The 15,286-nt window shown below is 49.0% G+C and overlaps 2 protein-coding genes and 1 long non-coding RNA gene across 8 annotated transcripts in view; 2 read left to right on the top strand and 1 right to left on the bottom strand.

Moving 5' to 3' along the window:
- The window catches only part of LOC140422014 (uncharacterized), a 332,008-nt gene that overhangs the window by 75,135 nt on the left and 241,587 nt on the right, over positions 1 to 15,286 (top strand). The gene's annotated exons all lie outside the window — the stretch shown is intronic.
- Positions 218 to 5,224, bottom strand: LOC140420037 (uncharacterized). Of its 5 annotated transcripts, none has more exons than XM_072504061.1 (2): positions 5,105 to 5,224; positions 218 to 2,156 (listed from the first exon to the last, which is right to left on the bottom strand). In XM_072504061.1, the coding sequence occupies exon 2, from the start codon at positions 1,806 to 1,808 to the stop codon at positions 756 to 758; it is 1,053 nt and encodes a 350-aa protein (XP_072360162.1). In that variant the 5' UTR covers positions 1,809 to 2,156; positions 5,105 to 5,224; the 3' UTR covers positions 218 to 755. The 5 variants fall into 5 exon arrangements, with proteins under 5 accessions (XP_072360162.1, XP_072360160.1, XP_072360159.1 ...); XM_072504059.1 differs by having other exon boundaries at positions 4,997 to 5,184; XM_072504058.1 differs by lacking the exon at positions 5,105 to 5,224 and adding an exon at positions 4,812 to 5,076.
- On the top strand, positions 5,331 to 12,002 carry LOC140420038 (uncharacterized). Its single transcript, XR_011946152.1, has 2 exons — positions 5,331 to 5,670; positions 9,785 to 12,002. It is a non-coding gene; the product is annotated as an uncharacterized lncRNA (long non-coding RNA).

Below are 15,286 nucleotides of genomic sequence, written 5' to 3'. Positions count from 1 at the left end.
TATATCTGAGCAGCTGTGAAAATGAACGAAAGGCAGTGCTGGATATAATTGAGAGTAGAAACAATAACAGAAGCCAACTCCTGCAATCAATTGTGAACCTTTTGGTGTCTCAGTAGGTGGGAAGAATTACTGCATCACTTTTCCTGTGGATTTTTGTTGCTGAAAGGAATGTGTATTTGTTGCAAATATGTAATAAATCTTTAAATGCCAGCAAATGTCTGTTTATTGTCTAACCTTTTATTGTAATTTCCCAACCTACCACAGACAACCTGTCCCTCATACCTCAACAGTTTCCTTCTTTGAGAAACACACAGAAAAATTAAACAAAGAACCATGTAACCACCAAAGCCCATCTTCATGGCAACGTGGCATGCTTTAGGGGGTTCCAAACAGAAATGGGAACTAAATATCTTCTAACTTCCAACACATTTCCACTCTTGACCCTTGTGAAATTGGAAACCATGTATTCGCAACAAAGCTCAAAGAGCATCAGCCCACTGGAGGAAACGTTGCAAGACCAGTCTTTCCAGTAGAAAGACTATCCGTATTGACCAATTGACAGGATGAATAAATTGCAGTTCTGAATGCAATTGAGAGCAGAAACTACAACAGCAGAATTCAATCCCTGCAATCAATTGTGAACTTGTTGGTGTCTCAGTAGTTGTGATGAAACACAAAATGTGTTCCCACATTGAGAGCAGATGAATGGCCTCTCCCCTGTGCGAACTCGCCGGTGTCTCCGCAAGTGAGATAGATCACTCAATGCCTCCCCTAATCAGAGCAGGTGAATGGCCTCTCCCCGTGTGAACTCGCTGATGTCTCTGCAGGTTAGATGAATGTCGGAATCCTTTCCCACAATGAGAGCAGGTGAAGGGCTTCTGCCCAGTGTGAATTCGCTGGTGACTCTTCAAGTGGGATAACTGAGTGAATCCATTACCACACTGAGAGCAGGTGAACGGCTTCTCCCCAGTGTGAAATCGCTCATGTCTCCACAGGGTGGATGAATGTCTGAATCCCTTCCCACACTGAGAACAGATGAACGGCCTCTCCCCTGTGTGAACCCGCTGGTGTATCGTCAGGCTGGATAACTGAGCGAATCTCTTCCCACACTGAGAGCAGGTGAACGGCCTCTCCCCTGTGTGAATTCGCTGGTGTGTCCGCAGGGTGGATAAATCTCTGAATTCCTTCCCACACTGAGAGCAGGGGAACGGTCTCTCCCCACTGTGAACTCGCTGGTGTGCCTGCAGGTGGGGTGACTGAGTAAATCCTTTCCCACACTGAGAGCAGGTGAATGGCTTCTCCCCAGTGTGAATTCGCTGATGTGACTTCAGGCTGAATAACGCAGTGAATTCCTTCCCACACTGAGAGCAGGTGAATAGCTTCTCCCCAGTGTGAACTCGCTGGTGTGTCTTCAGGTTGGATACCTGACTGAATTCCTTCCCACACTGATAGCAGGTGAATGGCTTCTCCCCAGTGTGAACCCGTTGGTGTGACTTCAAGCTAGATAACGCAGTGAATCTCTTCTCACATTGAGAGCAGGTGAACGGTCTCTCCCCAGTATGAATTCGCTGATGTGACTTCAGGGTGGATGAATGTCTGAATCCCTTCCCACACTGAGAGCAGGGAAACGGCTTCTCCACAGAGTGAACTCTTTCATGTGACTTCAGGCTGGAAAATTCAGTGAATCCCTTCCCACACACAGGGCAGGTAAATGGCCTCTCCCCTGTGTGACTGCGTTGATGAATCTCCAGCTTCGATCGGACTCGGAATCTCTTCCCACAAGCTTCACATTTCCACGGTTTCTCCATGTATTGGGTGTCCTTGTGTCTCTCCAGGTCGGACAATCAGTTGAAGCCTCATCCACACACAGAACACGTGTACGTTCTCTCCCCGCTGTGAATGATGTGATGTTTCTCCAGGCTGTGTAACTGGTTAAAGCTCTTTCCACAGTCAGTGCTCTGGAACACTCTCACTCGGGTGTGTGTGTCTCGGTGCTTTCCCAGTCACATTGATGTTTAAAGTCTTTTCAAGCAGACAGATTAGTCAAACATTTCTCTTTCTAGATTCAAAGGCCGATGATATTCAGGTCCCAAGGACTGTCAGATCGAGATGTGACTTTTGCGATTTCGGTCTGTAATTCCTCCTTTTCTAATATCCTGTAAAAACAAATTACAAAAATCATCACTGTCAGTACAGGATAGAAATTCAGAACAGACAATTCTAGTTCCTAGAGAACATTCTTTCCTCTCTCATTCCCAAAAGCTGTAAATCTCCATCCCACACACTCTCCCTCCATTCTCACTCTGCTGTATCTAATAATCACCCTTCCAATTTTCCTGAAGGTGCTGATTCAGCGACCCCCCCGCCCCCCCCCCCCCTCCCCCACCCCGCTCCCCCACCCCGCCTCCCTCCTCGGCAACACAAACCATAATCAGCCTATGGATGTCCAAGTCCTGGATGCTCCTAAACACCCACCTCAAAGTCCACATATTCACAATTCAGGCATAAACATTCACCAGGACCATTGGCATCCCCTCCAACTTCCCACTAACCATCACATACCCACCCCCTGGATCGGCCACAATGTTCCCCCACCTCAAAAGCCACTCACTTATTAACCAACAGCGCCATCACCCTTGTCTTCATGTCTAAGCTGGTACGGGAATCCCTGCCCCACCCACCCCTTCCTTAGCCTCATCTGATTTTCCACCTTTATGTGCGTCTTCTGCAAGAACACAATGTCCGCATTCAAATTCATCAGATGCACAAGAACACAAGATCGTTTAACCGGCCCATTCAACCCGAGATATAGATTTCAAAAGCAGGGAGGTCATGTTGGTATTGTGTAGAACTTTGGTGAGGCCACAGCTGGAGTACTGTGTGCAATTCTGGTCGCCACTATATAGGAAGGATGGAAGTGCACTGGAGGAGGTGCAGAGCCCATTCTCCAGGATGTTGCCTGGGATGGAACGGTTAAGTTATGAAGAGAAGTTGGATAGGCTTGGGTTGTTTTCAGTGAATCAGAGAAGACTGAGGGACAACCTGATCAAGGTGTACAAGATTATGAGGGGCATGGACAGGGTGGATAGAGAGCAGCTGTTCACCTTAGTTGAAGAGTGGACACAAGTTCAAGATGAGGCAACACGGTAGCACAGTGGGTAGCACAGTTGCTTCACAGCTCCAGGGTCCCGGGTTCGATTCCCGGCTTGGGTCACTGTCTGTGCGGAGTCTGCACGTTCCCCCAGTGTGTGCGTGGGTTTCCTCCGGTGCTCAGGTTTCCTCGCACCTTCCAAAGATGTGCAGGTTCGGTGGATTGGTCGTGATAAATTGCCCTTAGTGTCCAAAAAGGTTAAGTGGGGTTATGGCCATAGGGTGGAGGCGTGGGCTTGGGTGGGGTGCTCTTTTCAAGGGCTGGTGCAGACTCGATGGGCCGAACGGCCTCCTTCTGCACTGTAAGTTCTATGAGATTCTACGAGTAGGAGGTTTTGGGCTGGTTTAGCTCAGCGGGCTAGACAGCTGGTTTGTAATGCAGAACAAAGCCAGCAGCACGGGTTCAATTCCCATACCAGCTTACCCGGACAGGCGCCGGGATGTGGTGACTAAGGGCTTTTCACAGTAACTTCATACTTCTGACAATAAAAGATTATTATTATTAGGGGAGAATTGAGAAAAAACCTGTTTACCCAGAGGGTGGTCATGGTACTTCAGGAGAACAGCGACCACGACACCACACAACCCTGCTATGGCAACCTGTGCAAGACGTGCCAGATCACCAACATGGGTACCATCATTACACGTGGGAACACCACCCAACAGGCACGCGGTACAGACTCATGCGACTCGGCCAACATGGTCTACCTCATACGCTGCAGGAAAGGATGTCCCGAGGCGTGGTACATTGGCGAGACCATGTAGATGCTGCGAAAACGGATGAAACGACTTTGTGCGACAACTGCCAGGGAGGAATGTTCCCTTCCAGTCGGGGAACATTTCAGCAGTCAAGAGCATTCAGCCTCTGATCTACGGTAAACCTTCTCCAACGCAGAATCGCCGAGCAGAAACTGATAGCCAAGTTCCACACGCACGAGTACGGCCTCAACCGGGACCTTGGATTCATGTCTAATTACATTCACCCCCACCATCTGGCCTGAGCTTGTGGAATCCTACCAACTGACATGGCTTGAGACAATTCACACCTCTTTAACCTGCGATTATCCCTCTCTCCAGTCGCTACATCTGGACCTGTAAAGACTTAATTGCCTGCAAATACTTACGTTCAAAGTATTGTCTTGCATCATTGACTTTGTCTATATATGTGGTTGTGGAACCCACCTCTTCACTCAGCTGATGAAGGAGCTGTGCTCCAAAAGCTAGTGATTCGAAACACCTGTTGGACTTTAACCTGGTGTTGCAAGACTTCTTACTGTGCTTACCCCAGTCCAACGCTGGCATCTCCACATCATGGTCTCGAATGCACTGCCTGGGAGGGTGTAAGAGGCCTCACATCCTTCTAAAAAGTACCTGAATGACCTGGCATGTCATAACATTCAAGGCTTTGGGCCACGCTCTGACAAATGGCATTTGGTAGGCAAGTCAGGTGTTTTTCATGCATTGGTGATGACTTGATTGGCCGAAGGGCCTTATCTGTGCTGTCGTCTGTGATTCTAAGAGAGAGAGACTTGGGCCAACCTTTCCAGAGTCTGCACCCTCCCTGGATTCACTTCCTTTCCCTTCAGTTGCTGGAAGTGACCAACTGAAAGTCAGAATGAGAAAAGAAATGGAAAGGGGAGAAAAGAAAGTGTTTTACTTACAGATGTTGGAGTCAGGAGGACACATTTCAATCTGTGTGAAGCTCAATCTTTATTCACACAAAGCACGCGCTCTGATTGACTGGAGGACCAGAGTCCTTCCGGTCCTCCCACTGGTCCCATTGGTCAATACCTGAGGAGAAAGGTCAGGGATGGGCACTTCCGTATATGCGCAGCTTTTCCTCTACCTTGAACATGGGCAGTTTTTCCTCTACTTTGAACATGCGCAGATTTTCCTCCGCCTTGAACATGCGCAGATTTTCCTCCACCTTGAACATGCGCAGCTTCTCCTCTACCTTGAACATGCGCAGCTTCTTCTCAACCTTGAACATGCTCAGTGGCGGAGATCACCAAGCGGCTTCTCCCTGTGGCCGCAGCCGGTTGCCTGGAAACCTTGTCCTGAGGAGGTGTCGGGGGAACAAGAGCAGCCGCGCCCGCGCGTCGGACTGCGCACTGGAATCCGGAAACGTCATTGTGGAGCAGAATGATCTCTATTGGCTGATTCAGGCAGCTCTATTGTGACGTCAGGATGACTCAGAGGGACGTACCCAGGTCAGCCTCCTATTGGGGCAATATCACTGGTCACAGAAACACGATGCTGCGGATTGGACAGCAGCTCCTCTACCCGGAGGGAGGAGACCCTCCTTCTCTACGTGGGCTTGTTCCCGTCCCATCTGGCGCCATCAGAGACCAATGGGAATCCGAGGAAGATCGGAAGGGCACGGGTCTTCCTGCCAATCAGAGTGCGGAATTTGTGGTGATGGCTGCCGAGAGATTCCCCAGGAAGCTGCTGCTTCCTCTGTCTCTGAATGAAGATTGACGTTCACACAGACTGAAACTTCCTCCTCTGTCCAATCTCTGAGTAAAACACTTTCTTTTATCCCCCTTTCCATCTCTTTTCCCCCTTGTCGATGGCAGGCCCGTGCAAGTGCGGAATTTGGCACCGTACCCCTCGTTGTTGTCAGTGGGGGGTGGGTTGTTTTGGCGATCTATGGTAGGATTATGGAGGAGGACGGGGTGTCCATGGAAAGGATTAAGGCCAAGTGGGAGGAAGAGTTTGGGATGGTGTTGGAGGGAGGACTATGGTGTGAGGCGCTGCGGAGGGTTAACACCTCAATGTCGTGTGTGAGGCTGGGGTTGATTCAGTTGAAAGTTGTGCACAGGGTGTAATGAAGGTGAGGATGGGCCGGTTGTACAAGGGGGTGGGGGGATAGCTGTGAGCAGTGTGGGAGGGGTTCAGCCAATCAAGTCCACATGTTCTGGTCCTGCCCAAAGTTGGACAAATTTTGGGGGTCAATTTTCAGCACCATGTCTAAGGTTCTGCACGTGGACTTGGAGCCGGGTCCCCTGGAGGCCATATTCGGGTGTCAGACCTGCTGGAGCTGCAGAAGGGTGAGTGGGCAGATGTTTCAGCCTTCGCCTTGTTGATTGCCTGCAGACGGGACCTGTTGAGGTGGAGAGCAGCTTCCTCCCCCTCCCCCCCCCCCCCCCGGGCCTCGGCACGGCTGGGGGATCTAATGGAGTTCTTGTAGTCAGAGAAGGTGAAATTTGCTCTGAGAGGGGCAGTTGAGGGGTTCACCAGAGATGGGTTTTGTTTGTGTTATATTTTGGGGATCTGGTGACCGTCAAAGAGCAGGAGGGCAGTTTGGAGGTTTGGGTGAAAGGCGTTGGGGTTTGGGTCTGTTTTTTTGTTGTACAAATGATAAAATTTTGAAAACCTGAATAAAAATATTTTAAAATAATATAAACTTCAGTGGGCAGCACGGTAGCATAGTGATTAGCACAATTGATTCACAGCTCCAGGGTCCCAGGTTCGATTCCTGGCTGGGTCACTGTCTGTGCGGAGTCTGCACGTCCTCCCCGTGTGTGCGTGGGTTTCCTCCGGGTGCTCCGGTTTCCTCCCACAGTCCAAAGATGTGCAAGTTAGGTGGATTGGCCGTGATAAATTGACCTTAGTGCCCAAAATTGCCCTTAGTGTTGGGTGGGGTTGCTGGGTTGTGGGAGTGGGGTGGAGGTGTTGACCTTGGGTGGGGTACTCTTTCCGGGAGCCGGTGCAGACTCGATGGGCCAAATGGCCTCCTTCTGCACTGTAAATTCTATGTAAACTATGTAATATGTGCAGGGTAGGTGGATTGACCATGCTAAATTGCCCCTTAATTGGAAAAAATGAATTCATAGAATTTACAGTTCAGAAGGAGGCCATTCGGCCCATCGAGTCTGCACCGGCTCTTGGAAAGAGCACCCTACCCAAGGTCAACACCTCCACCCTATCCCCATAACCTAGTAATCCCACCCAACACTAAGGGCAATTTATCATGGCCAATCCACCTAACCTGCACATCTTTGGACTGTGGGAGGAAACCGGAGCACCTGGAGGAAACCCACGCACACACGGGGAGGATGTGCAGACTCCGCACAGACAGTGACCCAAGCCGGAATCGAACCTGGGACCCTGGAGCTGTGAAGCAATTGTGCTATCCACAATGCTACCGTGAAGTACCCCTGAAGTGGGTACTCTAAATTTTTTTTTAAATGTCATATCAAAATCTGACCGTGACTCAATTCATTGAATATCAACGGCTTTTAAATCCAGGAGGACCAATGTTTGATTGTTCCGTCTACTTCAAAAGGTTTAAAACATCAGTGTGACTGGAAGAGACCGAGACACACACCCGAGTGAGAGTGTTCCAGTTCACTGACTTGTGGAAAGAACCTGAAAAAGCATTGCACCATTCACAGCGGGCAGAGACCGTACACGTATTCTGTGTGAGTCTTCAACTGATTGTCTAACCTTGAGAGACAGCAGGACACACCCGCACCATGGAGAAATGATGGAAATGCTCCAGTGCATTCACACTGGGGAGAGACCGTTTAGCTGCTCTCACTGCACAAAGAAGTTTAGAAGGTCATCCACACTGCGGAGACACCAGCGAGGTTTCGTTGTCCATCTACAGTGGAAACCCATTGACACAGTCACGCCAGGGTGTGACCATTCTGCTGCTCTGTGTGGGAAAGGATTCAGTGTTCCATCCAGCCTGTGGCCACACCAGCGAGTTCATACTGATGAGAGGCCGTTTGCCTGCTCTGACTGTGGGAAGAGATTCAATACTTCATCCCACCTAATAATAAAAATCTTTATTAGTGTCACAAGTAGGCTTCCATTATCACTGCAATAAAATTACCGTAATCGCCACACTACGGCACCTGTTCGGGTACAGTGAGGGAGAATTCAGAGAATGTCGAATTCACATAACAAGCACGTCTTTCGGGACTTGTGGGAGGAAACTGGAGCACCCGGAGGAAACCCATGCAGTCACTGGGAGAATGTGCAGACTCTGCACAGACACTGACTCAAGCTGGGAATCGGTCCCGGGTCCCTGGCACGAGCCAGCTGATGGGGAGGGCAGGAGCGCCCAGGGTGGTCACTGAATACATTGTGGGAACTGCCCATTTATAGAGGCTGTCTTGACTCGCTGGTCTGAGAATCCACCCCTTGTCCCTCTGTGTGACGCTGGCTGAGAATAGACATCGGGGCTGCTCAATGTACTGAAAGCCATTTGCTTCTGTTCTCCTTGTCTAAAATCAAATTGGAAGGAAAGGGAGACAACTCTGAAACTGGGAAAACAGAATTCCAGGCGTTATTGACATCACTGTACATATTGCAGACACACATTTATTTATCTTTGATCACAGAATCTCACCACACAGGCCATTCGGCCCATCGTGCCTGTGCTGGCTCTTTGAAAGAAGTACTCATTTTGTCCCACTATCATGCCCTTTCCCCATGAACCCTGAAAACTAGTCCCTTTCTAATTATCCAACTCCCTGTGTTGAATCTGCTTCCACCAGCCTGTCAGGCAGTGCATTCTGGATCAAGTTTCATCTTCCTCATTTCCCCACTGGCTTTTATGTGAATCAGGACTGAGAGCAGAGCGGTGAGTTGAAATGGCAAGCAACAGGAAGGTCTGGGAACTGCTTGCGGATGGACCGGAGGTGTTCTGCAAAGCCTGGAAAAATATATTCATTTTGCTTCGGTTTGCACCCCTCTATCACCTCCACATGGTCTGTCTCCAACACTTCCCTTTCCTTCCTTGACCTTTCTGTTTCAATTTCTGAGATAGACTGTCCACTAATATCCATCACAAACCTACCGACTCCCACAGCTACGTCGACTCCAGCACTTCATGTCCCACATCCTGCAAGGACTCCATCCCATTCTCTCAGTTCCTTCACCTCCGTCACATCTGTTCCGATGATGCCACTTTCCAAAACGGTGCTGCTGACATGTCTTCATTCTTCCTTAACCGTGGCTTCCCACCCACTGTGGTCAACGGGGCTCTCACCCGTGTCCGACCATCTCCCACACCTCTGCCCTCCCCCTCGCTCCTCCCTCCCAGAACCACTGAATCCCCACTGTCCTCACTTTTCACCCCACCAGCCTCCGCATTGAAGAAATCATCCTCCGCCAGTTCTGCCAACTCCAGCAAGATTCCACCACCAAACACAGCTTCCCCTCACTCCCCCTGTCAGCATTTGGAATTCTCCACCCCAGAGGACTGTGGAACCTCAGTCATCAAGTATTTTCAAGACAGAGGTTGCGAACGTTTCAAGGAAGTGAAGTTATCGAGGGATATGGGGGACAGTGCGGGAAAATGGTGCTGAGGTAGATCGGCCAATGCTCTCATTGAATGGTTGAGCAGGTTCGAATGGCCGACTGCAGCTCCGATATGTTATGGTCCCTGTGTCCAGGGCAGGAAGCAATGAGCATGGATCTGTCAATCAGCCTGAATCAGCACCTTCAGGAGAATTGGGAAGGTGAATATTAGATACAGTGAATGGAGGGAGAGTGTGTGGGATGGATATTTACAGATGTTGCGGAATGCAAGAGAAAAGAAAGTTCCAGAGAAACTAGAATTGTTTGTTCTGAATTTCTATCCTGTACTTACAGTGATGTCTTTTGTAAATTGTTTTAACAGGAGATTCAAAGAGGACAAATTAAAGACAGAAATCTAATACATGTCGTCTGGATCTGACAGTCACTCAATTCCTTGGGACCTGAATATCATTGGCCTTCGAATCTAAAGGAGAAATGTTTGCCTCATCAGTCATCTTCAAAGATTTTAAACATCAGTGTGACTGGAAAAACACCCGAGTGAGAGTGTTCCAGAGCACTGACTGTGGAAAGAGCTTTAACCAGTTATACAGCCTGAAAAAACATCGCACCATTCACAGCGGGAAGAGACCCTACACGTGTTCTGTGTGTGGACGACGCCTCAAATGATTGTCCGAACTGGACAGACACGAGGAGACCAAAAACATGGAGAAACCATGGAAATGTGAGGACTGTTGGAAGGGATTCACAGCACCGTCTGTGCTGGAAATTCATCGGCGCATTCACACTGGGGAAAGGCCATTCACCTGCTCTCAGTGTGGAAAAGGATTCACTCAATTCTCTGACCTGCAGAGACATCGGCGAGTTCACACTGGGGAGAGGCCGTTCACTTGCTCTCAGTGTGGGAAGAGATTCACTCGGTTATCCATCCTGCAGTCACACCAGAGAGTTCACACTGGGGAGTGGCCATTATACTGCTCTCAGTGTGGGAAGGGATTCAGTCATTCATCTACCCTGCAGGCACACCAGAGAGTTCACACTGGGGAGAAGCCATTCACTTGCTCTCAGTGTGGGAAGGGATTCACTCAGTTGCCCCAACTGCGGACACACCAGAGAGTTCATACTGGGGAGAGACCGTTCACTTGCCCTCAGTGTGGGAAGAGATTCAAACGTTCATCTGCCCTGCAGAAACATCTGCAAGTTCACACTGGGGAGAGGCCGTTCACCTGCTCTCAATGTGGGAAGGGATTCACTGAGTTATCCAGCCTGCAGAGACATCAGCGAGTTCACACTGGGGAGAAGCCGTTCACCTGCTCTCAGTGTGGGAAGGGATTCACTCAGTTATCCCACCTGCGGAGCCACCAGCGAGTTCACACTGGGGAGAGGCCATTCACCTGCTCTCAGTGTGGGAAAGGATTCTCTCGGTTACCCACCCTGCGGACACACCAGCGAGTTCACACTGGGGAGAGGCCGTTCACCTGCTCTGAGTAGGTGAGATATTCAGTGATCCATCCCAACTATGGAGACACCGCCGAGTTCTCACTGGGAAGAGGCCGTTCATCTGCTCTCAGTGTAGGAGAGATTTTGTGTTTCATCGCACAAGCTCACACACCAAGTTCACAATTGATTACAAGGGTTGGATTCCGCTGTTCTGCTCTCAATTGCATCCAGGACTGCATTTTGTTAATTCTGTCAGGTGATCAATAGGGATGGGCGGAGGGTTTCTTCCTGCTGGACTGGTTGGTCTCACAAATTTGCCTCCAGTGGGCTGATGATCATTGAGCCATGTTGTGAATTCCTGGCTTCAACTTTCACGAGGATCACAGAGCGAAAGGGTGTTTGGTGGTGTAGCCATCTGGGATGGCCACTTACAAAGACACATGGACATTTGCAAAGCCTCAAGGGAAATATAGCCAATGTAAGATTCAGGCAGGCCTAAATGTATATTTGTAAGCAGAACCAGACAGGATCGAAACCCCCAGCCGATTTGCATGCTAATGACCCATTTCCTTAAGACAAAGGAACTGGTACTCAGGTATCCGATACAATTCCAGACACATCGGCGCCACTCCCTTTACTCAGGAAGCATAAACAGCCAAGGTCAATGACCGCTCAGGACCCGCCCAGCCATCAAAGCACCCTCCCCTTTATTGGCTCAGATCGAAAGCAGTGATCGAGGACTGACGAATTATTGGGTCCAAACCTGAGGACCGCCCAATAGAGTGCGAAACCCCCCAAGGATAACGAGAGACACTGCCATGTGTTCGGTCTCTTTTGGATCTGGCGCTCCGGCAACGTGGCGCTCCGGCAACGTCTGACTCCATCTGCAGCACCTCGACCAGAAGCACGGTCAAGTTCAACGCTCGCTACCAGGCGGATGAGCCTAGCTGAACCCCACAGTTACTTCTCCAGACCCAGCAGATCCAGATTCGAGCAAAGGCCACTGTTCCTCTGACCTAAGCCGGGTGCCTGAAGTTCAGTACAGGTTGTCATAGTGATAGGTGTAATTTAGCTCGTAGTGTTTATGTTGCATGTGTAAGTTAATCTTGTGTGTAAATAAAGTATTATTGATCTTGAACTAACTAACTATGGTTGTTTGGTCTTTGATCGATATCCGGTTGAACCTTGTGGCGGTATCATTTGATACCTGGCGACTCTGAAAGCATATCCTATTCATATCTAGATTAAGAAGGGCAACCTTATTAGCTGCCATATTTATAGCAAGTAAATATAACAACAGTGGTTGGAAGATATTTAGTTCCCATTTCTGTTTGGAACCTCTGAAAGCATGCCACGTTGCCATGAAGATGGGCTATGGTGGTTACATGGTTCCTTTGTTTAATTTATCCATGTGTTTTTCACAAAGAAAACTGTCGAGGTTTGAAAGGCAAGTTGTCTGTGGTAGATTGGGACATTACAACAATAGATATGACAATAGACAGGCAATCACTAATTTTTAAGGTATTATTACATGTTGACATCAAATGTAGACTCCTTTAAGGAACAAACAGCCACAGGAAAAGTGATGCAACTGTGGCTAACGAGAAAATTTAAGGATTCCATTAGATCAAAGGAAGAGGCTCATAAAGAGGCCAAAATAACCGTACGCCTGTCGATTGGTGATTGATTTAGAATTCAGCAAAGGAGGACTAATAAATTGTGAAAGAGAAAATAGAATATGGGATCAAACTGACGAGAAACATAAAAACCGACTGGAAAAGCTCCTATAAGAATGTGAAAAGAAATAGATTAATAAAGACCAATGTGAGTCCGTTCCAGATAGAGACAGGAGTGTTTATAATGGGGAATAAGGAAATGTCAGAGAAACTAAACAATGTGTATCTGTCTTCACAGAGGAAGATTTTTTTTTAAAATAAATATTTTATTGAAAATTTTTGGTCAACCAACACAGTACATTGTGCATCCTTTACACAATATTATAACAACACAAATAACAATGACCTATTTTATAAACAGAAAATGAATAAATAATAATTAACAAAAATGAAAACTAACCCTAATTGGCAACTGCCTTATCACAAGTAACACTCTCCAAAAATATAATTTAACAGACCAATATATAATTATCTGTAGCAACGACCTATACATATTATACAGTATATATTAACAACCCTGAGAGTCCTTCTGGTTCCTCCCCCCCCCCCCCCAATCCTGGGCTGCTGCTGCTGCCTTCTTTTTTCCCATTCCATCTATCTTTCTGCGAGGTATTCGATGAACGGTTGCCACTGCCTGGTGAACTCTTGAGCCGACCCCCTTAGGACGAACTTAATCCGCTCTAGCTTTATAAACCCTGCCATGTCATTTATCCAGGTCTCCACCCCCGGGGGCTTGGCTTCTTTCCACATTAGCAATATCCTACGCCGGGCTACTAGGGACGCAAAGGCCAAAACATCGGCCTCTCTCGCCTCCTGCACTCCCGGCTCTTGTGCAACCCCAAATATAGCCAACCCCCAGCTTGGTTCGACCCGGACCCCTACTACTTTTGAAAGCACCTTTGTCACCCCCATCCAAAACCCCTGTAGTGCCGGGCATGACCAAAACATATGGGTATGATTCGCTGGGCTTCTCGAGCACCTCGCACACCTATCCTCCACCCCAAAAAATTTACTGAGCCGTGCTCCAGTCATATGCGCCCTGTGTAATACCTTAAACTGAATCAGGCTTAGCCTGGCACACGAGGACGACGAGTTTACCCTGCTTAGGGCATCTGCCCACAGCCCCTCCTCGATCTCCTCCCCCAGCTCTTCTTCCCATTTCCCTTTTAGTTCATCTACCATAGTCTCCCCTTCGTCCCTCATTTCCCTATATATATCTGACACCTTACCATCCCCCACCCATGTCTTTGAGATCACTCTGTCATGCACCTGTTGTGTCGGGAGCTGCGGGAATTCCCTCACCTGTTGCCTCGCAAAAGCCCTCAGTTGCATATACCTGAATGCATTCCCTTGGGGCAACCCATATTTCTCGGTCAGCGCTCCCAGACTCGCGAACTTCCCATCCACAAACAGATCTTTCAGTTGCGTTATTCCTGCTCTTTGCCACATTCCATATCCCCCATCCATTCCCCCCGGGGCAAACCTATGGTTGTTTCTTATCGGGGACCCCCCCAAGGCTCCAGTCTTTCCCCTATGTCGTCTCCACTGTCCCCAAATCTTCAGTGTAGCCACCACCACCGGGCTTGTGGTGTAGTTCCTCGGTGAGAACGGCAATGGGGCTGTCACCATAGCCTGTAGGCTAGTCCCCCTACAGGACGCCCTCTCTAATCTCTTCCACGCCGCTCCCTCCTCCTCTCCCACCCACTTACTCACCATTGAAATATTAGCGGCCCAATAATACTCACTTAGACTCGGTAGTGCCAGCCCCCCCCTATCCCTGCTACGCTGTAAGAATCCCTTCCTCACTCTCGGGGTCTTCCCGGCCCACACAAAACCCATGATGCTCTTTTCTATCCTTTTAAAAAAAGCCTTCGTGATCACCACCGGAAGGCACTGAAACACAAAGAGGAATCTCGGGAGGACCACCATCTTAACCGCCTGCACCCTCCCTGCCAGTGACAGGGATATCATATCCCATCTCTTGAAATCCTCCTCCATTTGTTCCACCAACCGCGTTAAATTTAACCTATGCAATGTGCCCCAATTCTTGGCTATCTGGATCCCCAGGTAACGAAAGTCCCTTGTTACCTTCCTCAACGGTAGGTCCTCTATTTCTCTACTCTGCTCCCCTGGATGCACCACAAACAACTCACTTTTCCCCATGTTCAATTTATACCCTGAAAAATCCCCAAACTCCCCAAGTATCCGCATTATTTCTGGCATCCCCTCCGCCGGGTCTGCCACATATAGTAACAAATCGTCCGCATACAAAGATACCCGGTGTTCTTCTCCTCCTCTAAGTACTCCCCTCCACTTCTTGGAACCCCTCAACGCTATTGCCAGGGGCTCAATCGCCAGTGCAAACAATAATGGGGACAGAGGGCATCCCTGCCTTGTCCCTCTCTGGAGCCGGAAATATGCAGATCCCCGTCCATTCGTGACCACGCTCGCCATTGGGGCCCTATACAACAGCTGCACCCATCTAACATACCCCTCTCCAAAACCAAATCTCCTCAACACCTCCCACAAATAATCCCACTCCACTCTATCAAATGCTTTCTCGGCATCCATCGCCACTACTATCTCCGTTTCCCCCTCTGGTGGGGGCATCATCATTACCCCTAACAGCCTCCGTATATTCGTGTTCAGCTGTCTCCCCTTCACAAATCCAGTTTGGTCCTCGTGGACCACCCCCGGGACACATTCCTCTACTCTCATTGCCATTACCTTGGCCAGGATCTTGGCATCTA

The sequence above is a fragment of the Scyliorhinus torazame genome, chromosome 5 (assembly GCF_047496885.1).
Source record: "Scyliorhinus torazame isolate Kashiwa2021f chromosome 5, sScyTor2.1, whole genome shotgun sequence".
Classification (NCBI taxonomy): domain Eukaryota; kingdom Metazoa; phylum Chordata; class Chondrichthyes; order Carcharhiniformes; family Scyliorhinidae; genus Scyliorhinus; species Scyliorhinus torazame.
Note: the sequence above shows the minus strand (reverse complement) of the source record. Positions and strands in the feature narration are given on the sequence as shown.

What these genes read in the sequence shown, in the direction of transcription:
- LOC140420037 (XM_072504061.1), bottom strand. Translation starts at nt 1,808, where the DNA reads ATGGAGAAACCGTGGAAATGTGAAGCTTGTGGGAAGAGATTCCGAGTC.